Raw genomic sequence first — 25,636 nt, forward strand, 5'->3', positions numbered from 1 at the left:
CATATATAACAGAATACATGTAGATCTGCACAGGTACATTGTCCTGGCTATGGCATTACCTTCCAATCATAATCCACAAACAGGTCTCTTGTGCCATATCCTCATATGTCCCTAATCTTCTGAATACCTCCATGAAGCAGCTACAAAGGAACATCCTCATCATTATTTACTATCACCCTGGACTGGAAGAACTAAACTATACCCATTACTTGGGCTCCCACTACTTACTGTTTTTCCTGGAAATGAAGAAAATCCTATCCATAATATTTCTCACTCTTCCCAACATGGAATTTCACCACCCTCCCAGTCTATGAGATATCCTCATCCATCCTTATGTCACGTTCATTCCCAACCCGTTGCCATATTGGTCATTTATCTGTGAAAGACTCATGTGCAAGACTTGACCAATCCATCTACCCAGCACATCCTATTCCAGTTTTGTCACAGGCATAACCTGCCCTATCAGAATCAGGGACATCTGTAAAAAATGTCAAATCACATACCAGCTCTGCCGTAACTTTTGCACAGCCTTGTGTGTGTATATGGCCACTGACCAGCTGTCCACCCAATTGAATGGCCACTGCCAAACTGGCCAAGAACGGGCTTGACCACCCAAATACAGACATGCTGCTGAACACAGCATGTTCAACTACAGTGGCTACTTTACAACCGAAGAAATTTTGATACACTGCTACCAGTACTATCTTCTCTGAACCACGTAGAAAGGATCTTCCTGGCCTCGGTCTCTACTAGCCCCCATTCCACACCAATCTCCATCTCTGCCACCATGTCCTCTGCTTCTCTTGGTCTATACAGGCAGCCTCCTCTCTGCGGTTGCTCCTTCCTCTGTTCTACCTCTCCCTTCTAGGCCACTGATTCACATCATTTTGTTTCATGTGCAACTCTCCCTGCCTGCGTCAGAGTGAGGTCACTGGTACCACATTCCCATCATGTGCGATGGCTGCTTTTCCCTCCCGGCCATCAAGCACACATCCTTCCAAACCTCCCCTCTCTGCCATCTTTCTCCCTGTGGTTAGTCGACCCAGTATGCCTACACCCTGGATGAGCTGCATTGCTGGTACAGTGTAGTCAGGTCAGACTATTTAGCCATGCAATCTTGTTTATGAACTTGTTTATCGCTTAGTGCCTCAGTGTGATGGTGAGTTGTTACAGTTACTCCTTCTGTTGATGGTCTCCCACTATCTTGTTGTCTTCTTACCCCCCACCCCCATCTGCCTTTATTATTTCCATCTGTGTTTTGTGATTTCCTTCAAGCTCTTGCTGTCGTCTTTCACCTGTCAGCTGCATGCAGCCCATTGTTAATACTGTGATAGTTCAGTCTTGACTGACTGCTATAGTCCACTTTTACTTCAACTCCTTTCATTTCTCTCAATCACGGAACTGCTTGAAACATTGAAAGGTCGAGTGCCCATATTGCTCTGTAGTCAGTCTCTCTCTCTCTCTCTCTCTCTCTCTCTCTCTCTCTCTCTCTCTCTCTCTCTCTCTCTCTGACACCAACTGTGTTTCCTTTGTCTCTTGTACTTGACAGGTGCTTATCTTCAGTTCCTCATAAATGAGAAGCTGTTAGTTTGAACACCATGATTGTTTACGAATATGAGACTTGATGAGCAGAAAGTATCCAGCTTAGCTTCAGGAGGCAGCAATCAGAATAGATCATGAGGCATGGCTTGTAGACCATTTTATGCAAATGATTGGTCATGTGTGATAGTATGTAATTTGGGTAATCCCAAGGATAAAGCTGCTCAAGTTAGAACTGTTAATGAATATGTACATCATACTTACTTAACAGTTGTTCAAGAGACTGGACTGGAAATGCAGGAGCTAGTATGATGTCTCTGCTAACCTCTTGATTGTCTTGCCTTCCTGCTGCCTGCTACTGGTTCCTCCATAAATAAAACTGCAAGGCAGCCTTTCTTAGTGCTTCTGCGCTCCCTGGCAAGATGTTCCTCTGGAGGCCAGAACAATTTGGGTGAACTAATCTAGACTTAACGTTATACAGGGCCAGCTTTTTGTTAGTACCCAGTGGGGAGCTTGTAAATTGTCTTGTTAAAAAGGCCAATGTCTGCTGATGCTGTCTGGCCCATACACTGATGAGAAAAGAATCACAGCACCAAAGAATAATTAATGTAGAATGATGAAATTTCAGGAATTTATTTGTCTAGGTAATATATTTAAGTGATTAGCATCACTAGATCACTAGTTAATCTAAGCCTGAGATAAACCAAACCAAATAAGAAGTTGTGGTATGATATAACTGGTGTAACTGCCAGCATGTTGAATGCAAGCTTGCAAATGGTCCTGCATTGTATTGTACAGGTGTCCCTCATTCAAATCTGGTGAGGTGTTGATAATGAAATCTTTGTCGCTTTAAAGGCATTTAACCAACATCAACTCACCAAGTCCAATCTCAGAGGTAACTAATGCTCATAACGGTTACTGTGTATATTTAAAGCAAATCTGATTTGTAATCTCATAATGGCACTACTAGTGTCCCTCTCATGCAACTAGTGCAAAATTTGAATAGATTTCATCTTTTGGATGTGGAAACACACCTACTATCTTCCACTTATGTCACACAGCTTGCGATTTTTTTCCTTTCCATCAGAGTGCTTCTGTGCTGGCTGCTGTATACATTTGTGGTGTTAGAATGTCTTAAGTCCCAATTGGTTCTGACATTACAGCTGGTGCACTGGTACAAGATTCGTATTACATGATCAGAATAAGAGCTGTACTACACCTGGTGGGGGGGGGGGGGACAAACAAAAAAGTACACAAGCAAGCATGCACACAAAGACAGACAGTGGGGGGGGGGGGGAGGGGGGGGGATGAAACAGAGAGATTATTGAGCTGTTGAGAAATGCTGAAATAGTGTACAATTTTCATTATACACTTTTGTAGTCCTGTCTTCCTCAGTTGCGTGTATTATTACGATATATTGATAATTTTTACTTACGGACCTCCGGACAGCAACTGAATAAAACACAATTTTAGTGCCATATGCGTTTTGCCTTTATTTTCTGCAAAGCGTCATCAGTGGCCTGGAATGTGTACATATGTTTGCTATTTGATTTACATTTTGGTCACTCTACCTATAGGTTATAAACAGTTCTGATGGTTGGTATTTCCTATCAATGTGTTGAACTGTACTTACAGGTTGCATGGACGATTTTCTGCATATTATGCTCCTGTTGCATTTTTGGTGTCGTTCTTCTTCTTATAAATGCCAATTTGTGGTTTTTTTCCCCACATTTCACAGCACTATGCACTGAAAACTTGTTTCAATGCAATGCTTTGGTTTCTGTTGCCGAGTGTCAGATGTTTTTGCGAAAGATCGAATGTTATTGCCAAACTACCTTTTTTTTTTTTTTTTAATTACGTGTAGTAAGGAACCTGTGCTGATGTGTGTTTGTTCATTTATCACATGTTTGTTTTCAGTGATGGCTTTCTGAATGTGGAAGTTTTCTTGCGTTTGTATAAGATGTTTGTCATGGTTGCTTATTCTCGTAATTTTCATTTCTTGTTCATGTTTGTAGGATGGTGGTTATGATGTTTTAAATGTTCTGCAAATGTGGAATGGTTTGTTTCGTACTTCCAACACCTGATATGTTCTTTGTATCGTGTTTTAAAATTCCTGCATGTCATGCCTATGTATACTGCATCACAACTTTGACATTCAAGTTTATATATTCCTGATTGTTGGAATTTGTCCCTCTTGGTATCTGGTTGGCTTAGATGTGATTGGAGGGTTTGCCCAGACTTATATGCTATTTGGAAGCCCTGTCTCTTTAGGATATTTGGAACTCTGTGTGTTAGTTTATGTGTGTAGGTCATGGTGTACCATCTGGTTCTTTTCTGTGGGGAGCTGTCATTGTGTGTGTTTGTTGAGTGTGTTCGTAAGTTTTCAGCTTGTGAGTTCCCTTGTATTCTGGAAATGTTGTGTTTGTTTTGTATTAGTGTTTTTATTTTTTGATTGAGCCTGTGTACTACATGTGTGTCATAGCCATTGTTCCTAGCTATTTGATAACCTATAGATAGAGTGACCAAAATGTAAATTAAATAGCAAACATATGTACATATTCCAGGCTACTGATGATGCCTTGCAGAAAATGAAGGCAAAATGCATATGGCACTAAAATTGTGTTTTATTCAGTTGTTATCAGACGGTCCATAAGTAAAAATTATCGATATACCGTAATTTTCATTATGTGTATTCTCCTCTATCCTCCATGTAATGCAATAGCATTGTATGAGAATGAGAGGACTGTAACTCCTTTTTAATGATTTTACAGAACAGATGAAAGAAATTTCACGTTTCAGTGGCATAATAAAAACTTCATGGACAGATCTCTATACCACTAAGGAAGACACTTAAAAATTGTCTGATGGTAGTACACCTTTAAAAATATTCTTTATTTGCTGAGCGTTATTTACTGTTTAATGTAGTGCTAAGGATTTACATCATTATGATTCTAAGCAATTCAGTCTAAACAAATGTATTACACTTTGGAGATAAGCACTTGGCTGAGAAAATATAGTACAAAGAATTAATTTTCACACTAAAAACAGATGAATTTTAGTTAAAATAAATGCATATTAGTAGATTTTTGTACGAATGCCGCCACTGAATGTTAACTTCCTCATTACCTTCATCACAACCATTACTTCTGCTGTCTGAATATTCAGCTTTCTCCTTTTGAAAACTTGTGTAAAATGCTTCATACTGTTCCTTGATAATGCCAGTGCAGCGAATATCCTTAAGGACTTTTATTTTCTCTTCCTGAATTTTTAGTGTTCCCCAATATTTTGGTTCTGTCTGGAAGTCTGTATCAGAATTATAGTATTTTCTGAAAACTGGCAGACTTTTGAATTGTTGACCACGAAATGATTGAAAAGGATATGATTAATATAACTTCTATGATATTGAATCTGCAACACCTTAAGACATTGTACTTGATTTTCTTCACTGGCAGTTTTTGTATTTTTCGACTGTTCCTTCTGCAAAACTCCAAAATTCAGTCCTTCTAGTCCATTTCCACTACTTCATACAGTGTTTGTTTTTTATGCAGTCTGAACAACAGTATACTGCTAAAGGTCATAGATGTTAAAATTTTTTGCAGCCCTCTCTGTACTGGCACGGACTGAATCACACTCCATTGTGGGAATGTTCAAAGTTTCTACACCATGAAGAAAAATTAATTTCATATTGACTTCTCAATTTTGTCCTCCATAGGTGTCTGCGGACAAAACAACTGGACGGCCATCTGCAGTCTTCGGGCGTTCTTGAAATTTACATAGTGCTACTTCAGTTGATCCATATTAAGCCACACCTTCATGCCCCATGTCATTTGTAGCTTTTTTGGTGTCTTTATTTTATACTGAGTGTCATATACAGCTATTTTTCTTCTGTAGAAAATGGCCTTAGCTGCTATATTTGGACAGTACCCTAAAGCTTCTAGATCCTATTCCAGTAAATGGCATTCTTCTGCTCAGGCTTGCTCTTTCATATAATTTTTTCCCTTGTTCTGTGTGCTGGTTTTTCTCTGCCTGATGATTTTCCTCTGAAAGATATTGAAAGCGGTAGCAGTGGTTGCATACATCTTTCGTAGTATTTGAAAATCTTGGTTAAACCCTGTATTGAATATTTCTCTGTGGAGCCAATATTTTTCATCAGTTGATTGTTTCTGACATAATAGTGCCTTCTTTGTACAACCAGATCTCATGATAATAACTGTCACACCTCTGTTGGCAGATATGCGAAGGTGCAGTGGGAAATGAATTTATGTGGTTTCTTATTCTCTCTCTTCTCATATTGGATCTCCTTACATGTGGACTATGATGGCCTCTCTTTTCAGCAGTCAAAATCATGTTGCTGTTGTCTCTTTTTTTCTTATGTGTTGCACAAATGTTTCTGATATATTAAAAGTTCTAAGGAGAAACCCTAGACACAAATGAACTTCAGTCACCATTCAGGAGAAAGTACATCTTCGTCAGGTTTCTTTGACATTTTGCACCATCAGAATGTGACCTTGCTTCAGGGACCTTCTTAATAAGTGTAGCTAAATATTGTCACTGCATTTCTGTATCTTTCAATATCCAGAATCCATGGAACATCCTGCTCACTCCAGTCTCACTAATGAGCTCACTACACTTCCTTGGGTTTTTCAGCAATTCTTGTACTTAAATGTTTGGCCGGCACTTCTTTTTTAGCAGTTGGTGTGTGTGCCATTCCTGACTGCCTATTCATTTTTCTTATATTCCTCCTCCAGTAGTCTGTGTTCTTGCTCCATTTTATAACAGAGTGTGTGCACTGGCATTAACCTCTTCACAGTCTGCCCTTCAAGAAACTAAACATAATCTGATGTGACAATGAAAGCAGTATGACCGTGTTGACAGTGCCTACAAAGGATAGTCATTGTTTTGTCTAGTGTTTCTCCACTTGCTGATACTCACTGGGGAAGTGAAATAATTTGAAAGCTTGTATGTGAACTGTGAGAACTGATGGATAGGCAAATGATGCAGCAGTGAGATATGATTCGACATTTTCACCTGACATCGCAAGATTTTTTATTAGGTGCTTGTCAACATACACTTCTCTTTCAGTACATCGGAAACTAACACACAAGTGCAGGAACATGGAATTATACAAAACAAGCAGATAGCAGTCTCTGCTGGATTAAAATTCATTTCTAAATTTAGTGATTAAATGAAGAGTCAGAAGAACATAAGTTCTGATAGATTTTGCTGATTCCAAAATTGAGATGCACTTCGTTGAGGCACAAGAATGTGTCCCAGTATGTCTGTATCTCTCTAAAATAAACTTGCAACATGGAGGTACAGTATTTTGACACGATATACAGCTGATTGCCATAAGAACATAAATAAAGAAGTCGAAAATTGCCGTTTTTGGAGATACGTTGCCTTCTCACACAACATTAAGGTAATTAGAGTCTGTTATCTATTGAAATGTTTAATTCATCAAAACACAACAATATTGCATAGAAGACCAAACACATAATATGTTATAGATTTCTGTTATTCTTGATAAGAGACTAACATCTGATATAGAATATTGAAGTGATTCTTGGCTTAAATAGAATAATGTGTATAGTCTTAAAAAATTCAGTAACCCTTCATTGTATGTCATTGCCCAGATGGTATGTTTCTCTCATTGTGATTGTGACTGGAGAAAATGTGTTAATCTTTCTACACTTCCTCTAATGAATTGATTGAAAGTACAAGAATGCCAGTCTGTTAGTACACTACTCTTTAAAAGTTCTAAATGTCATGTGTTGCAGGTGAATGCACCATGGATAAAAACTTTTCTCTATGGTGATTTTGATACTTACATAATACCTGGTATAGAGGCTGCAACCCTTGGGGGTTGTCGAAATTACGACAGTTATGATTTGCGAGTGAACCGTCACGATACAGCGTCTATTTTAGAACGATGCACTGCTCTTGTCCCAAGTCTCAAGAAAGCTTCTATTATCAGAGAATGGGTTGGACTGAGACCACATCGCAGTCCTGTTCGAGTGGAGGCTGAAAACATAAATGGCCTGAAGGTAATACTTCGTTTACTTTCTGCATTCTACTTTCGTTTTCAATGGTTTTTGTAAGCTGTTTTTTATAGTCTGCGTCTAACATCTCTCTGCATACCCTGCTGCTTGAGATTGGGAGATTATTTGTGCGTCTCCTTTTTCTAACCTTATCTCACACTTACTGTGTAAATGTTACCTGTTTAAAGCCTTTTTTGTGGAGTGAGTTAAGATATCAGCTTGGCCATTTCAATGAAAAGCAGACAGGTTTATGAAGTAACCATTTAGTTATTAAATTCCTTATTTCATGTACATGGTATGTTATAGCGATGTGAAATAAGTTAATTTAACAGTTGAATATGATTGTGGTATAATCATTGCATTGAAGGGTGTGATGCTGTAACTGCTCTTGGAATAAAAGGAATATGAGTGCGTAGTAAACAGGTTCACTGTTGAGAATTATGTAGTAGTCATTATTTCTGAATACCAATGTGAAAATTAGTTATTGTAAGTATACAGTCTCTGAAATTGCCTGCAAGAGACAACTGCATCAGTAATATATACCAGTGTCAACTGATATTTTACCACACAGATTGCAGCAGAGAGATGAAATTATGTTACATGCAGTTCACTTTCTAAGCTTTTTTTATCAAAAATTATTTTGGTAATCAGTATGCTACAGGGCAACACTTATCCTAAGCTGTGAAAATCAAACAAGATTCATTAGCCTTATATTTGATTCTTTTATTGTAATATCATATGTAATACTAACTGGCACAAGATATAGTGGAAATTAGTAAGTGCAGTGGCAGGAAGAAAAAGATTTCTGCTCAGCTGAGTTACGGGGCTGTCACCAAAAATCAGGTAGTGATAATGCAGTGGCAGGAAGAAAAAGATTTCTGCTCAGGTGAGTTACAGGGCTGTCACCAAAAATCAGGTAGTGATAATGCAGTAGTAGGTCTAGTAATAAATAATAAATGAGAAAATAGGAATGCAGAGAAACTACCATGAAAACCATAGTGAACACATTTTTGTAGCTAGGGGAGAAAGCAAAGACCTACCACAGTTGAACAATTGTGTATGCCTACTTGCCCCACAACCAACATAACCTTGCTATGTTGGTACTGAAAATGGCTTAAAGCAAGGGGAATCTAGTCATTATTTTTCCTGAAGGAATGGATCTTTACTCTTTGGCTTAACGATGATAGCATCCTCTTGGGTAGAGGATTTAGGAGATCAAAGTCCACCTTGCATATCTGTGAGTGGGGACTATTCAAGAGGAAGCTGACATTGGGAGACACAAAAATAGAATTCTTTTAAAAAGGCCAGTTGGGAAACTATCGCAGAGTAACTGGATAAAGGCATAGTAAACTTCGCCCCAACCCCAGAGAACTATCAGGCATTTGTACGAATGCTATAGAGAACCTCCAGACAACATATACCACGAGGATACCGACAGCAGTTCATTCCAAGTCTTTCTGATGACTCCAGGCATCTCCTAGCCAAGTACGAGGAATTATACAAAAAGGACCCCTTTAATCAAAAAACCATACCATGTGGTAAGGCTTTAAAAGAAATGCTAAGTGAAGCTCGGCAAAATAGATGGATTGAGACCCTGGAGAGGATGGATATGGCCCATAGCAGCAAAAGAGCCTGGAATCTTATTAAAAAACTTGACAGAGATCCAAATGGTCCCAAACAGTCTGCTGCAGTAACACCTAATCAGGTGGCTCACCAACTGCTCCTGAATGGAAAGGCTAATACAAAACAGAGTAAAAGTTAACAGGACTTCAGAATCAGAAACTAATAGGATTTTAACACCCTTTACAATGAAGGAAATCAGCAAGGGTCTCAGCGATATGAAAAGTGGCAAAGCAGCTGGGGTGGATGCCACGTGCACAGAGCATATCAAATGCTTTTGAACGGGCACAAAGAACTGGATCCTGCAACTTTTCAGTCAATGTCGCGAAACTTGTAAGATCCCCAAGATGAGGAGGAAGCAAGGATAGTGGCACTCCTGAAACCTGGGAAGGCACCAGATTCACCAAAGAGCTATCACCGAATATCTCTCTTGTGTCATCTTTACAAATTGTATGAGAGACTTATTTTAAATCCTATGACAGACTGTATTGAGATGAAACATGTTCGTCAACGAGCTGGTTTTCAGAGGAAGGATACAAAAATAAAAAGATAACAGTGCTAACCATGGTCGACCTTAGCTCTGCACATGATACAATTAATCACAGGCTGCTGCTCCAGAAGCTCTAAAATGAACTAAGAGACTATCAATTTGTTAAGATTATCAAGTCCCTAACACAAAATAGACAATTTTATGTTTTCCTCAATGGGAAAAAGAGCAGATCGAGAAACCAGAAAAATGGCCTAGCCCAAAGAAGCATTTTGGCGCCCTCCCTATTTAATCTGTACACCAATGACCAACCAGTGCCTAAGCATACAAAACAGTTTCTGTATGCAGATGACCTGGCAATTATAGCACAGGGGAGGACCTTAGACGATATAGAACAGAAGTGGGGAAAAAGTTCTTAGAGAAATGTCAGAGTTTTATAAAAACAACTTTCTTAAGCCAAACTGTCCAAAAGACAAGTCAGCGCCTTCCACCTTTGATCTTGGCAAGCTAACTATAAACTTAACATCTCTTGGAATAATACCACACTGGAGCATACCGACAAACTAACTTACCTGGGTGTGGTGCTAGATAGATCTGACATGTTTGTTGTGGTCTTCAGTCCTGAGACTGGTTTGATGCAGCTCTCCGTACCACAGTACCGAAACCGTACCACAGTAGTAAAATTTTAAGTGCCTAATAGTTCCACAGATGATGATCTGACATAAAGGTACCATTGCAAAAACACACGACAAAAGGTAACTGCCAGAAATAATATTCTGCAGAAACTAGCTAACAGCAGATGGGGTGCTAAACCTTCCATATTAAGAACCACCACACAAGCCTTATGCTTCTCTATAGCTGAATATGCCTTCCCAGTATGGTCCAGATCAACCCATGCAAAGAAGGTCAACATAGGTCTTAATGAAACATGTCGATTAACAACAGGATGCTGTATAGAGCTGCCGGGTTTGCGAATCCCAACTCTCGGAGAACGTGACATGAATTCACAGAGAGGCTCAGACAGACTATTGAAGATCGACATCCTGTTTTTGGCAGTGAGTGTAAACCCGGGCAATTGAAATCCTGTAAAAGGTTCTTAGCCACAATAATAGAAGAACCACCAGCTGATTACCCACCTGCACAGGAAGTGCCCAGCGGATTCAGTACAAACTGGAAGACATGGAGGACACTGAACTGGATAAGGGCAGGGGTGGTTCCAGTGAAGACAAATATGACTAGATGGGGTCTTGGAACCACGAATGATAAGTGTGACTGTGCAGGATATGGAGCATCTGCTCAACTGGCCTTATAGGTGCAACCCTGACAATTTATGGCTGGACAAGAAAGAAGCCTTGGACATGGTGCTATACTGGGCTGAAAGATTGTGACGTGGTTTCCGGACACTAAAAAGTAATATAAGTAAAGTGGTCAGAGCTTGGAATGTTAGATCTATTAATAGGGGAAATAGATAGACAGTTTAGAAAGGGGAATGGATAGTTTTAAGTTAAATGTAGTGGGGAATTAGTGAAGTACAGTGGCAGGAAGACCAGGACTTCTGATCAGGTTAACACAAAATCAAATAGGGATAGTGCAGGAGGTGGTCTAATAATGAATAAGAAAATAGGAATGTATGTAAGCTACAATGAACAGCATTGCGAAACCGTACCACAGTAGTAAAATTTTAAGTGCCTAATAGTTCCACAATGATGAAGAGCTTAAAAGAAGACAAAAATTAAAAATGATGCGGGACTGGAATTTGATAGTAGGAAAAGGAAGAGAATAATAGATATTAGCAGAACATGGACAGGGGGAAAGGAATGAATGTGGAGGGTTCCTGGTAGAATTTTGCACAGAGTTTAAGAATTGTTAAAGAAGGTTGTATATGTGAGAGAGACTTTGATATATCCTAGGGTTTCAGGTAGAGTATGTAATGGTAAGACATATTTTGAAACCAGATTTGAAACTGTAAGACATTTCTAGGGGCAGACGCAGATGGGTTCTGATAATTGATTTGATTTATACAAGGAACCAAAAATGAAAGTGGTCATAGCCCATCTTTGCCTCCACCAAAATTGAGTTTATTGCGTAGTTTCGCTCCCTGTGATTCTAGTAAAGCCAGCTGGTACTCCTAAAGAATAGTAGGATACCCTTCATTGTGCCTTATTAGACATGATCGCTTCAGGCCTTAATGACCTGCATATTCTGTGTCTTTTGACCTCTAACACTTCATGTTGGAAAGTTAGACGGGGTGTGTTTTCATCTCTGTCACCTCATAGTCTGCACGTAGGGGCTGCTTTCTCTACACCCATCATGTGTAGGTGTTTCTTAAAGTTCTGTAGCCAGTCCTTAGTGCTATCATGAGTTTAAACTGTCACCTGTTTAAGTCTGGGATTATTGAACTGCACTTGAAACATGGCTTTGGCATGATTAGCTTATCATGATTTTGTTTTTGGATCCTAGTCCAGTATTCTACACACAATCTCCTGATGTAACAACGTAGTTTCGACTTTATCTCCTTGCTGATGATTAGGACAGGTTCCAGTCCAATAAACGAAGTCGCCGCACCTGTCCTGGCTAGCCTTTTGGCTTCTTCATTGCCATTAATTCCTGAATGACCAGGTACCCATAGCAGATTGATGCTTTTGCAGGGGCTGGTTAAAAATCTCCTCTGCACACACTCCAATATTTCCACCTGAATACTGTGGACAGCTTCCTTGGAGTGATTGCTCTCTCCCTACTGTAGGCTCTGGCCCCAGTGCCTTTGTATGTTTTCAATCTGTCCATAAAACAGACTATGTCTCCAGAATGGTGTCATGGTTTGTTCTTCCACTGCCCCCTTCCAATTCTTACACTGAAAGGTTTATTGAAGCAGCAGGAAGTTACTGTATGGTCAGCTGGCATTTCTCCAACAATTCTGTATTTACGACACTCACTATATTAGTGTGAGATCATGGATATCCTAAAGATATGCTGTTTTTCCAGTTTTTGACCTATATGCCCCTGCTGCTGCCTCCATTGTTACCCAAAGATATAGTGGGAGCATGTCCAGTATCATCTCCATCCCACAAGTGGGTTTGCTGCTTACATCTGCCTGTATGGCTAAGCAGGCAAATTTTGCACCTTTAAAAGCTCCTTGGCAGTTCCTTCTGTTCTGCTGTATTCCACCATACTGTAGTCCTATACATTATCAAGATGTTATTACAGTAGTGCTTATCCAGTACATACTCCTGGAGCTTATAAACCAGTTTTTTCCGCAGACACTTCTAGTGCTCGTAAGAGCACCTTTTTCCTTGGAACAGATATTCTTTATGTGAAGAATCCATGATAGTTTCGCATCCAGGGTTACCCCTAGATATTTCCACTACTGGTAGAGTTTCGTCTAGAAGCTTGAGATTCCAGTACATATACCGGATATGTTTCCTCACAAATATATTAGTGGGACTAGAAAGTAATGTCATTTCTATGCTTGTTGATATTCGTATGTCATTTATCAGCTAATTGTATTCTTCAAAGTCATGTTAAAGACATTTTAAGGCTAGAGTGACTTAATTACTCGTAATTAATATATACTGCAATTTATGGTGATATAGCAAGCCAAATACCTCAAGAGGTATGTGTCCGGCATCATTTTTGAGCTTTGCAAGGGTAGTAATGCAATAGTTGCTACAAAAAACATTTGAGGACCTCCAGCATGCTGCATATTAAATAGGCCAGCAACTTTTCCTTTATTGAAATAAGGGTTGAAATTCAGTCAAAAGTAGCATTAAAAAGTATCCTTAATTTATTGTTGGGGACAAGTTTCAAACATTATGTCCTTAGTCAAACCATATATCTGTGTACGTAATTAAAATACCCATGCTCGCAAATAGCCACAGCGTTCAATTCAGTATGGCTACACAGATATGTTGTGGTGTCTTCTGCCAACTAATGTATCAGAATGACCAAATGTAGCGGGTAGACACCAAATGTAGTGGGAAGACACCAAATATAGTGGGTGGGTGCCAGGAGGTGCCATATTAAATCTCAGTGAGAACTTTCCAAATTATTTATTTGCTTACACACAGTCCTCCATTCACCTCGGTCTGCGTCACATGGCCCTGCGATGCTGAGGAAGCACCCCAGCGGCCTGTGTAACGCAACGTTGTGTTGTGCTGGCCATGTACGCCAGCGGAGTTGCGGCATCGTCAGGATGCCACAATTGACTTGACAGGCTGCGTCCCTGCCGACTCAGCACTGCTCAGTGTGAGCTACAGGTGGCCAGCTGCGTCCATCTTCTCGCTGGCGTGGCTGAGATTGTGGTGACAAACAAGCGCCCGCTATCCGGTGTCCGCATCTGCGGCCCTTGCCTTGGAAGTCTCCTGCATGTGTCGGGAGCCAAGACGACTGCCCGCAGTAGCGAGCCGAAGAGTGGCCCGCCCTGGCTGGCTGCGGACCTCGCCTCGGCCTCAGAGGGTCGAACCAATGACCCGCCATGGACTGGGACACTGTTACTGGATGTAGCCCTGCAGTGTGATACGACCCGCTGTCCAGGAGAGCTGCCACACTTGAATGAATCTCATTAGAAAACATCACCTATTTATACTTGGCTGTGCACCTCTGTTTTGTCAAGAGCGCCGGTTCACATCACATACGCGTAACAATTAGGTTGGCCAGTGGCCCTCTTCTGCCTGTGACTTGCGCCATGGAAACTGCTGTGTGCGCCCTCTCCAGCAGTTCTACGCCCCCGTGGCCTCTGTTTGCCTTCGCAACTGCTGGTATACGTAACTTATTGTGTTCCAGCCCACACCTGGCTGTAACTCGTGCTCCGAATATCACACAAAACTTACTTTCCCTATCCTAAACAGTGGTGTCGCTACATTATTCTCCTCTTCAGAAAGACCCGGTCCCCGGGTCATCCTTTAACTAACTCTTAAACTTGTTTGGTTGGCACTTATGACATATTTTCTTACTACTAGAAAACTTAAATGTGGTCTAGTGCCCTCTTAAAACCGTGACATGAAACAAAACGTACAAATTTCTAACTGGACGACCACTGCTTGATCAAGACCTTACCTACTCGTCTCATGCCCTCGGTATCCATTCCACTGGGTCTTGGACTACCCTTGGTTCCCTCTTGGAATTAGCTCTCCGCCTGATCAGAAAGAAAATAACACATAACAAAGTTAAGGCTGCGATGGCACTTCGCACAGAGGTGCTCAAAATGATCATTATTTGCCATTGCCTTTCCCTATACTGAGCGACATGTCGAACAAGCTGTTTGGCTGTTATGCGCCCCTCTTGCTCCAAAATGAACTGGTTTACAGATCTCAACAGACCTGGCTCCAGAGTTTGATTTAACAAGGTCAGATTCTGCCTTGGCAAAAATTCTAAAGTGGTTTCGGGCCAGTACAGCTGTGGCTGCATAACATTCGATTGTGTGATTCCTGAAATTGACGCTGGCAGATGGAAGGTTGGTCCTTTTATGTTACACTTAGTTCCATTGATTAAAATTCTGCTTCCTTCGAGCTCTACATGTTTCGCTTCCGTAAACACTCCTTGCTCAAAACAACTTGCTACTACTACCAAATTCTCGTAGGTGGAGAAGATCCAATGCATCCCAACCTGTGGCAAGCTCAATTTTGGCACCACAATGTCCCTTGGACAGTCTATTCCTTTTCCCCTGGCTAAAAATAACTGCACCGTGCATGTGTCCCATATTTGTAGCTTCACAGATTTTCTTCCAACGTTCACTATTTTTGATCCAAACTCATCACCGATCGTGTGACTACTTTTATCCTTAAATTTACATTATATGAACTCGTGCAATAAACACGACTTTCCTGACCCAGCACTTTCAATAACAAAGAATTTAAACAGGAAATCATACGACTCTTACATCGTTCAACACACATTTAATACGGCTTTGCTGCAAAATTTACTCCAACGCATTTATTTCTCCAGAACTGCATTTGATTTCTCCTCCAACAACATTCCACATACGTCAGATGCTACACTTCCCTTTTCAGTGACCTAAGGACAGGGATCGCCGTCACCCTTCCTCCCTCTTCAAAACGACTGCTGTCCCTAGCAGGCTCACAATACCCGAAAACATGTATAAAATACAATTCCCAATTACTCTACGGCAACCCAATGATACATAGCACGAAAACAAAAAAAAAAACTACAAATACTCTACTACTTTCTAGATCACAAAGCATACGGTACTTCATGCCGTACTCTATCTTCCTGGTTTTCTCTGTGCTTAGCAACTTCTCTTCACTCTCTCTTTCTTCCTCTTTTCTTCCTGTGACACACCTGGAATCACATCCAGGCAACCATTAAATGGCCGTAACCGCTCAGTGTGCGCTATCGTTGTTCTAGTTGGCAACTGAAGCTTAACATTAAAGGGAGATGTGGTTTCAACAACTTGGTATGGCCCTTGATACCTAGTGAGGAACTTCTTCGTTTTCCCTTTTTGCATATAGGGGCTGGACAGCATTACCCATTGCCCCACTTTATACTGCAGTAAACTTCCTTTTCACTTTACTGCATCTTCCTGCATTTCCAAAGCCTTTGTATTCGCCTTTTGTACCCGTTTCCAAAGATCTCGAATTGTTCTCGCGGATTGACGTACAGATTCACCGGTCCTTTCTTTCTGTAGCTTCACTAAATCAAACGGTGACAGCATTTTTCGCCCATACATTACCTCATATCGAGACAAACCGGTATTTGTATGGATTTTTGCATTGTATGCACATACAATATGTTTCAAATACTTGTCCCACTGATGGTGATGAGAATCGACATAAAAACTCAGCATCTTCCCGATTGTTCTGTGTACCCATTCTGTCCTTCCGTTGGCCTGTGGATGCAACGCGCTCATCCTCAACTTCTTTACGTTCAACAGTTTACACAGCTCCTTCATTAAATCCGCCATGAAGTTGGTCCCTTGGTCAGTAATTATTGTCTTCGGTACACCAAACTTCAAAATCCAGTTGTTTACTAATGCTTGCGAGACCATTGCTGCCTGTTGACTTGGCATAGCCACCATCTCCACATACCTTGAAAAATGGTATATTATTGTCAGAACGGATCTGTTCCCCAGAAAGGTCCTAAGACATCGATCCCCAACATAGAGAATGGACATGTCGCTTCCAGCAATCTTTGTAGCTGTATCTGTTTCCGACTCAAATCTGCTCTCTGTGCACATGGTATACAATTCTTGACATACTGATCTACATCTATTTTCCTACCCTTCCACCACTCTCCTATTTGTCGCTCTACACCCTCCATGACCAGATAACATTTGATCATGTGCTTCCTTTAAAACCTCATCCCTCAACTTCGTTGGCACTACTACCCTTGGCCCTAACTTCGTTTCCCTTCACAGAAGACTGTCAAACACTTTAAACTGTGGCTGTGTCTGATACAATTTACACTCGTTATCCGTGTCCTGTAATTTTTGCCATACTGCTAGGGTATAACCTATGACTTCTACTTTCTCCACCTTCCTACTCAGTGCATCCACATTACTGTGCTTCTTCCCAGGCTTGTGCACCACCTCATAGTCGAATTCACTAAGCCTCACAGCCCATCTAGCGAGTCTAGTGGACGGATCCTACAACCACTTCAACTCAGCGTGATCTGTCACTACCCTAAATCTTCTCCCGTATAAATAACATTTAAAATATGTGATTCCATAGATTACGCTAAGCATTTCCCTATCAGTTGTTGAGTAATTCCTCTTTGCTGCTTTCAACTGCCTGACTAAGAACACACCCTAATGCTTGATTTGATGCATCGCATGCTAGTATAAATCCTTTTCAATATCTGGAAACACAAGAACTGGACTTGATGTTAACAGTTCTTTCAGTTTGTCAAACGTTTTCTGACACTCTTCTGTCCTCTCAAATTTCACACTCTTCTGTAACAATCGCATCAACGGCTGTGCTAAATCTGCAATACCCTTCATGAACTTTCAATAGAAATTGCAAATTCCGATGAATAACTGCACTTCCTTAACTGTTTTCGGTTCCTGAAAATCCCTTACAGCCTGTACCAACCTCGGATCTGTTCACACTCCGTCCTTACTGATAATACGACCCAAATATTTTACTTCTTCTAATGCGAAATGACACTTCTCGAGGCTCAACAACAAATGAACTGCTCTTAACCTCATAAAGACTTTCCTTAACTGTTGTCTGTCTTGCCTCATACTACTTGAAAACACTATAATTTCACCCAAATAGACAAGACACTGCCATGGTTTCAAACCCCTCAAGACACTGTCTAGCAACCTCTGAAATGTTGCCAGAGTGTTTTTCAAACTGAATGGCATTCTAATGTACTGGTGATGGCCTCCAGGTGTAGAGAAAGCAGTTTTTGGACGATCCTCTGGAGCCACCTCTAACTGATGATAACCACTTGTCAAATCCATCATAGAAAAGTACTGGCACTGTCCTCAATGATCCAAAGCCTACGATATGTTTGGAATGGTGTAAGCGTCCGTTACTGTCTTATTATTGAGGTATCGGTAGTCACAACAGAACGTTTATTTCTTAGTTCCATCCGTAGATTTTTTAGGCACAGTGACAATGCCATACCATCCGCAAGCTGCTGGTCAATGAAATCCTCCACAATTGTCCGCAAATACCTCGATATTCTGTATGGTTTATGGTAAACAGGTGCCTCATTCCCTGTTGGTATCCTATGTTGAACTAATGGAGTTGCTGGTAACGGCCCTTGTGGAAAAAACAAATCCTTAAATTCCCACAATAATTCCTCCATATGCTCTCTTTTGTCTCCTTTCAAATGCTTCATTGTGTCACACAATGCATTTCTATCGGCAATTAGTGATTTGTCGCTTCGCCTGCCTCTCGAACACCAGTCTTCGTCATCTGGCACATCTAAATTTGCTACTAAAACTCCTTTCCTCAAATTCGCGTCTACAGCACTTAAATTATCCACATTCACGGGAACTACTCGCCCATCGTTCCCCTCCTGTACATGTACAACACTACGTTTCACAAGACACTCCAATGGTTCAGTAACACTTACTGTACCCACAGGTAGATTTGACTCCACACTTACACAAAGCGACTTCCCGGTGTCACTAGACACACAGTCATGCGAATTAAGCCTTAATGCTAATGTGCGCGGTTCAATTGGTTTGTTCATTACGTTAAATGCCCCTCCGACAGCTCTCCATTGACAACAGTTTCCCCTAGCGAAAATAACATTCCACCAAGTTCCACAGTTCATTGTCCGAGGGCAATTTTGGCATGATGTTGATGCAAGAAATCTACTCCTAGGATCATGTTGTAGCCCTCGCTTACCCATGGTACCACCTCCATGCATGCATTAAATCGGACTTTCCCTATGGGAAAGTCGACTGTCACTGACCCCAAAGGCGTGACCTCCTTATCCCCCAATCCACGCAACCTATAACATGGTGGGTGTAACTTCCTTTATCCCACTATATTCTTAGTAGCCACTGACACTTGTGCCCCTGTGGCCAACAAAACCGTAAACTTTTTAGTTCCTACGGATCCTACCACTGAACATTCCATCCCTGCATACGTATTCGTAGCATTGAAATTAAACGGGAGCTCCCTTAGGTGGGTCTTGGGCCCCGTTTAACTCTTGTCCACCTCTCCTGTCTCCACTTCTCCATCCTCCACACTGCTAATTTCCACCCCTTCCTCGGTGACTGGGTGCATTGCCTCTGCACATGTCCCATATGACCACACTTATAGCATTTTATACTGCTGCAAATACTGTTTGCCTCTCGCGTACCCCTGTTGCCAAGTCTATTTTCTCATATAGAATTGCCAGCTGAATGGCCGAATACAAATCTTTCAGAATCCCTTCAAGCACTTTCTGTGACATATGCACTGGTAACTCTCTCAAAAATACATCAAGTGCCCTTTGCTCGGCCTCCTGCAACGTAACACTATTCGCTTCATCGCTCTGACCCAACTCGTAAGTATACTCATTAATTTCCCTTATCCTGTCCGCAAATTTCTCCATCTCCCCCTGTCTCTTTATCATTGTACTTAACCTCTCCCTAAAGTACCGAGCACTATTCTGTTTCTTGTACCTTTGTAAAAGCCCTTCCTTTAACTGTTTAAACTGTCCTGCCTTCCTTAATGCCTCAGAACACCTTACATATGTTTTCGCTTCACCCGTTAGTCTAATCTTGGCTATATGTAACAACTGCTCATCGGACCACCCATTCATCACCGCTGAAGTCTCCAAGTCCTCCACAAATGAACGCACATCCTCAGATGCCTTGCTAGAAAATGGAATAATCAAACTTGCAGCGGCTGGATCAATCTCCTGCACCCTAGGCAACAACAATTGATCAGATGCGGTTTCCCGCTCACTTCTAGAAGTTAATTCATTTCTCAAGTGCATACTGACTGCTGTCAATTGTGCTACTTTTTCCATCAAAATCCGCACCGCTTCTCGTTCCTACACACCTCGCGTCCTTGACTCTGCCATTGTGTTGCTTTCATCCCCAGTTAGTCCTATTTCAACTTATAAAATCCCAAAAACCAAAACATTTAACTGCAAAAATAATCTGATTCCTTATACCTCAGTACCATCACACTCAAATTAACACAAAGGTAATTAAATACCACAAAAACAATGTTAAACATCTAAAAATGTGGCTTGCCAGGAGACATAATCGAAAAAGCAAAAAAGAAAGAAAACGTCCAACACTCAAAAAGAACAATTTTGTCAGCACTCACCACATCTTGTGACTGTACTGCAGGCGGTGGGCTCGAACGTCGTACTGGACAGATGCCGTCCTCTATTCTGACACCAAATGTTGTGGTGTCTTCTGCCACCAAATGTATCAGGATGACCAAATGTAGCGGGAAGATACCAAATGTAGTGGGGGTGCCAGGAGGTGCCATATTAAAACTCGGCGAGAACTTTCCAAATGATTTATTTGCTTCCACTACAGTGCTCCATTCACCTCAGTCTGTGTCACATGGTCCCGCAATGCTGAGGAAGTACCCCAGCGGCCTGTGCCACGCTACGCTGTGTCATGCCGGCCTTGTATGCCAGCGGAGTTGCGGCATTGTCAGGATGCCACAGTTGACTCAAAGGTCTGCGTCCCTGCCGACTCAGCACCGCTCGGTGTGAGCTGCAGGTGGCCAACTGCGTCCTTCTTCTCGCTGGTGTGGCTGAGATCGCGGTGACAAACAAGTGCCCGCTATGTGATGTCCGCATCTGCGGCCCTCGCCTCGGAAGTCTCCAGCGTGTGTCGGGAGCAGAGACGACTGCCCGCGGTAGCGAGCCGAAGTGTGGCCCGCCCTGGCTGGCTGCGGACCCCGCGTCGGCCTCAGAGGGTCGAACCAACGACCCACCATGGACTGGGACAGTGTTGCCCCATCTGTTGTTGCATGTAGCCCGGCTGTGTGATACGACCCGCCGTCCAGGAGAGCTGCCACACTTGAATGAATCTCGTTAGAAAACCATATATTTTACATTTTCCACATTACTCTATATTCATTCACCTGTAGATTTACTTTGAGCTGATATGATGTGCTGCTATCTACCTAAAGCAGTGGCTGTTAATGGGCATATATTCTGTGCAGTCTGTGTTTATGGTGCTGCCACTTGATTCAGTAATTGAGCATCTTGTGACAAATGTTACTGCATCAGGCACAGGTGTCTTTATGCTCACTATCATGTTCAAAGATTTGGGCATTGCTGTGGATGCTCGCCTGCATCCGCTGTCCTTGAATCCGTACTGTATCTCATTTTGCCATTGAATCCTTAATGTAATTCATTTTAGATTTATAGTCATGAGATCCTCACCCAGTTAAATGTACCTCAAAAGTTTACGGGATGTGACATGACAACAGAGAGATCGCAATACCAAAATCCGTTGCACTTCTTTCCATTACCAAATTGACAATACCTTGATGCCTCAGGATGGGACTGTCAACCGATACCTCCTTTGCTTAACTTGTGCCATAAATTTTGTTTTTCCCCAGTTCGAATCAGTACATCCTCATTAGTTATTTGATCTACCCATATAATCTTCAGCTGTCTTGTGTAGTACTACAACTCAAAAGCTTTTGTTCTACTCTTATCTGAACTATTTATCATCCACTTTTCACTTCCACATAAGGCTACACTCCAGACAAATACCTTCAGAAAAAACTTCTCAACACTTAACTTTATATTAGATATTACCAAATACCTGTTTTACAGAAATACTTTTCTGCTATAGACAGTCTGCATATTATATCCTCTCTACTCCAGCCATCATCAGGTTATGTTATTGCCCAAATAGCAAAATTCATCTACTGTTACTGTTTCCTTTCATAATCTAATTCTCCCGATATCACCTGATTTCATTTTAATACATTCCACTAGCCATCCTTTACTTTTGTTGGTGTTAATCTTATAACCTCTTATCAATTCAGCCACTCTCTCAAGTCCTTATGTCCTCTTACAAGATCAGAATATGCCATTGGCTGGCTGTTGCACTGTCTTTCTTTCCTCTTCCAGCCTTGTTACAAACAACAGTCTCTCCTGCTGCCTCCCTTCCCTCTCTCACACAGATTCACAGATTGAGAGATTTGGAGGGGGAGGGGGGCAGAGTTACTGTTTCGGAATTGTTGACACTGTTAGACTAGGGCGTTTAGTGGAAAACAATATTTAAATTGTGTCCTTTACTTTCTCCTTCAGTATTCATGTATTTTTAGTACACGTAAGCTGTAGAGTTGGTATGATTGAAGAAAGATGATGTTGAGCATAATTGGGGTTGTAAAGTACAACTTTCTGTGAATATCACATCATATATACGAGTAACAGCATTTTCTGTAATTTTACATAGAGAGAGAGAGAGAGAGAGAGAGAGAGAGAGAGAGAGAGAGAGAGAGAGAGAGAGAGTAGGAAATGAACGCACATACATTCAGAACAGATGTAAGATCAATTACCAGCAACAGATTTGTTTGTAATTCACGAAAGTATCACAGAAATAGTATAGAATTAAAATAAGTAATTTTTGTGTTCTAGGTTGTTCATAACTATGGTCATGGTGGTTATGGAGTTACATCAGCACCTGGAACAGCAAAGCATGCAGTTCAGCTTGTGAAAGAAATGCATTCTGCACGCAGCAAATTATAAGGGCTTGTTATTAAGAGGAGGAGATGATGTTCCTGATCACATTTACACCTATTTGCCACTCCACAAGACATTGACTGTAACACATAACATCTTAATACTGTTTAGCTTAAGAAAAACTCAAAGTTTACAATGTACAGAAATAAAAAAGTTCTTATGACGTGCTGTCTTTATGTTGCTTTGAATTTTTGACCACCTGTTACATACAAATAAATAGCCTGGCTTGTACTCGTGGAATTGAAAGTTAACAGATGCAAAAGCAGTATAGTTTTAGGAAACTGTTGTCATTAAATTTGAAAGCTGCTACTTCATTAAATTAAAATTCAAGGGCATGTATGCTTTCAGTTGTATTCCATTAAGTTTCATATTTGATTGAGAACTTGAGTAAATGTTTGAATGTCATCGTTGTAAAGCAATTCATGTCTAGTTTTCTGCTATAAGTGTAATTTTGTGACAGTGCTTAAGTGTTTAATTGCACCTATGTTTTTGTAGCACATTTTAATGATACTATTTTAATCTAAAAAGATTGGTTTCACCGTTGTTTCTTTTATGTCACATTCCATAGTAATGTAATTTTGTGTTCCTCATTAGTGCGTAATTTTGTCCTTTTTTTAAAACAAAAATTTTGGGGAGGGATTAGACTCCTGAATCACACACTTACATGGAGGTATTATACAAAAGTTAGTTGCTTGGAAAGCACACATTCTGAAAATTACGGAAAAATAAATCATTTAAAATTTTTTGCAAACTTTTGTTTATGATGTGTAATTGTTAACATAATTTATCTTGTCCATAGTTTTCTTCAAGGGCATTATTCCACTCCTTTTCGAGTTTGGTCACCTTTTACTTTTCATTTAAATAGTTTGTTAGCCAATTCTGGTGTAACAATTACTAATTACACCATGTTGACTTCATCCTTCTAATTGACCTATTCAATCCAGTATACATTTCACCAGGTCATGGCAATACATTGCTTCCCGAAATGTGGGTAATTAACAAATTAAAGATCATTTTCACTAAATTCCCTTTGAAAAATGAATGAATTACTACCAGTTTGTTAAAATGCATAATTGCCTTAGTTGATACCCAATTTAATTCATGTGAAGTGAAGACTCCTGTTTAATTGGTGATTTTGCTAATTTCTACTCTTGATTTGTATTTCCTATCAACATAATAGTAATTTTTATTTATTTTGTTCCTTTCTGCACACTTTTGTTTACTTTTTAGGAACTGAAGCAGCAGCCTAACTAATTAAAACAACTGTAACATTTTCCATGAATGGAAGTATGTGTGTCACTCAGTCTATTAGACTCAGCCCAGAATATTACAGTTAACAATCTTTCGCTGACATATGATAGAACAGAATCCATTATACTCGCTACTCTTGCTTGTGACAACTACTGTTTGCCCACACCAAATGTATTGTTTGTTTTTTATGTTTTGTTTCTGTCTTCATTCTTTAATATAATTTTTAAATTCATTAAAATTGTATTTTTGTAGCTTATAATTGGCATTCTAATTACACTAACAACATTCCAAGCTAGTACAGAAATTCCAAATTCATTATGACCATTAGTCAATTGTGTTCTGTCCCACAGAAAATGGGAGAGCTTGTTAAAACATTCATTTGGTATCCTACAATGAGCTCTAATACCTTGATAGAGTAGCTACATGGTACAGGTGTGCTACATGACAGTGCATCCCAGCCTGCCTGATTTTGTTTTGAAGTTGTCGTCTTCAACCTTTGAAGCTGCTTCTCCATAGGTCAGTGTGGAGACCTTTCATTCATCAGCCCTGTCACGTTGAAGAGCATTTTCTCTGCTGCCACTGAAAAGCTCATTGAATCCACCTTAGCACTACTTTTCAGGGATCCTATATTTTTTACTGAAGCACATAAAATCCTAACTTCGTCAGTAAAGGTCTTATGTTGTGCTATTGCTCATTTCCCATGACTTTAGTGAAGGTTAAACATTTAGGATTCATGTCTATTATACTTATGTAGGTTGTTATAAGTAACCAAGATACTTGTTTCTTTTTAATTGAAAAAAAAAAACAACCGTTAATAAACTATGCTGACAATCTGATTATATATAGCTTTTAAAAGCTGTGCGCAGTTGTATATTAGTAGTGGGCATCAGAAAATGCATTATGGAAGACTTTGTGGATCTTCATGAAAGATTTTATTGAGATCAATGATGGTTTTAGGAAAAACACAGCCAGCACATTTTACAGGCTATTGTAATTACAATGTTAATTCTGTAACTGAAGTTATGTCCAATTGTTAATGAATAACATCTCAAACGGTGGTATGAAATGAGTATTTGACTCAGCTCAGCATTTAGAGGTGCAAATAAAATTTGTCTCATCATATAGTGTACTCTATCTTGATTTTTATTGTTCCTGATTTCCTCTCCCTTGAGAAAAGTGACTCAATATCTTTTAAAAACTGACAGTGGAAATGAGAACCGTGATTTTATAGCAACAAATAAACTGAAGCAAGTCATGTAATCTTAATTATTATTTCCACACAAAAGTAGCTCATTAGTATATGAGGAGATTCAAAACAAAAGACACACATAAACTGAAGCAAGTTACATCGTCATAATTATTTTCACACCAAATTTGTACCATATTTTACTGGTTATAAGACACTATGGACTATAAGATGCACCTTAATTTTCAAGCAGTTTTTTTAATAACATTTTTATAATTTTTTTTTATTAGATTGCGAAGACAGACTTTAAAAAATCTAGTTTATAAAACCGAACTGACCTTTAAAATCCCTGACAGTTTCCATATGAACTTTCTTCTTCTTCCTCTTCAT

At 40.3% G+C, this 25,636-nt stretch overlaps 1 protein-coding gene across 9 annotated transcripts in view; it reads left to right on the top strand.

Moving 5' to 3' along the window:
* LOC126475450 (D-aspartate oxidase) overlaps nt 1–25,182 on the top strand; it is a 245,700-nt gene extending 220,518 nt beyond the window's left edge. For all 9 annotated transcript variants that reach the window (XM_050103316.1, XM_050103324.1, XM_050103319.1 and 6 more), the window contains exons 6-7: nt 7,317–7,583; nt 22,705–25,182. In XM_050103316.1, coding sequence (XP_049959273.1) covers nt 7,317–7,583; nt 22,705–22,815 — 378 coding nt within the window. In that variant the 3' untranslated portion in view covers nt 22,816–25,182. The remainder of the gene's footprint in view (nt 1–7,316; nt 7,584–22,704) is intronic.
* The last annotated feature ends 454 nt before the right edge of the window (nt 25,183–25,636 follow it).

Source organism: Schistocerca serialis, chromosome 4 (assembly GCF_023864345.2).
Source record: "Schistocerca serialis cubense isolate TAMUIC-IGC-003099 chromosome 4, iqSchSeri2.2, whole genome shotgun sequence".
NCBI classification, from domain to species: Eukaryota; Metazoa; Arthropoda; class Insecta; order Orthoptera; family Acrididae; genus Schistocerca; species Schistocerca serialis.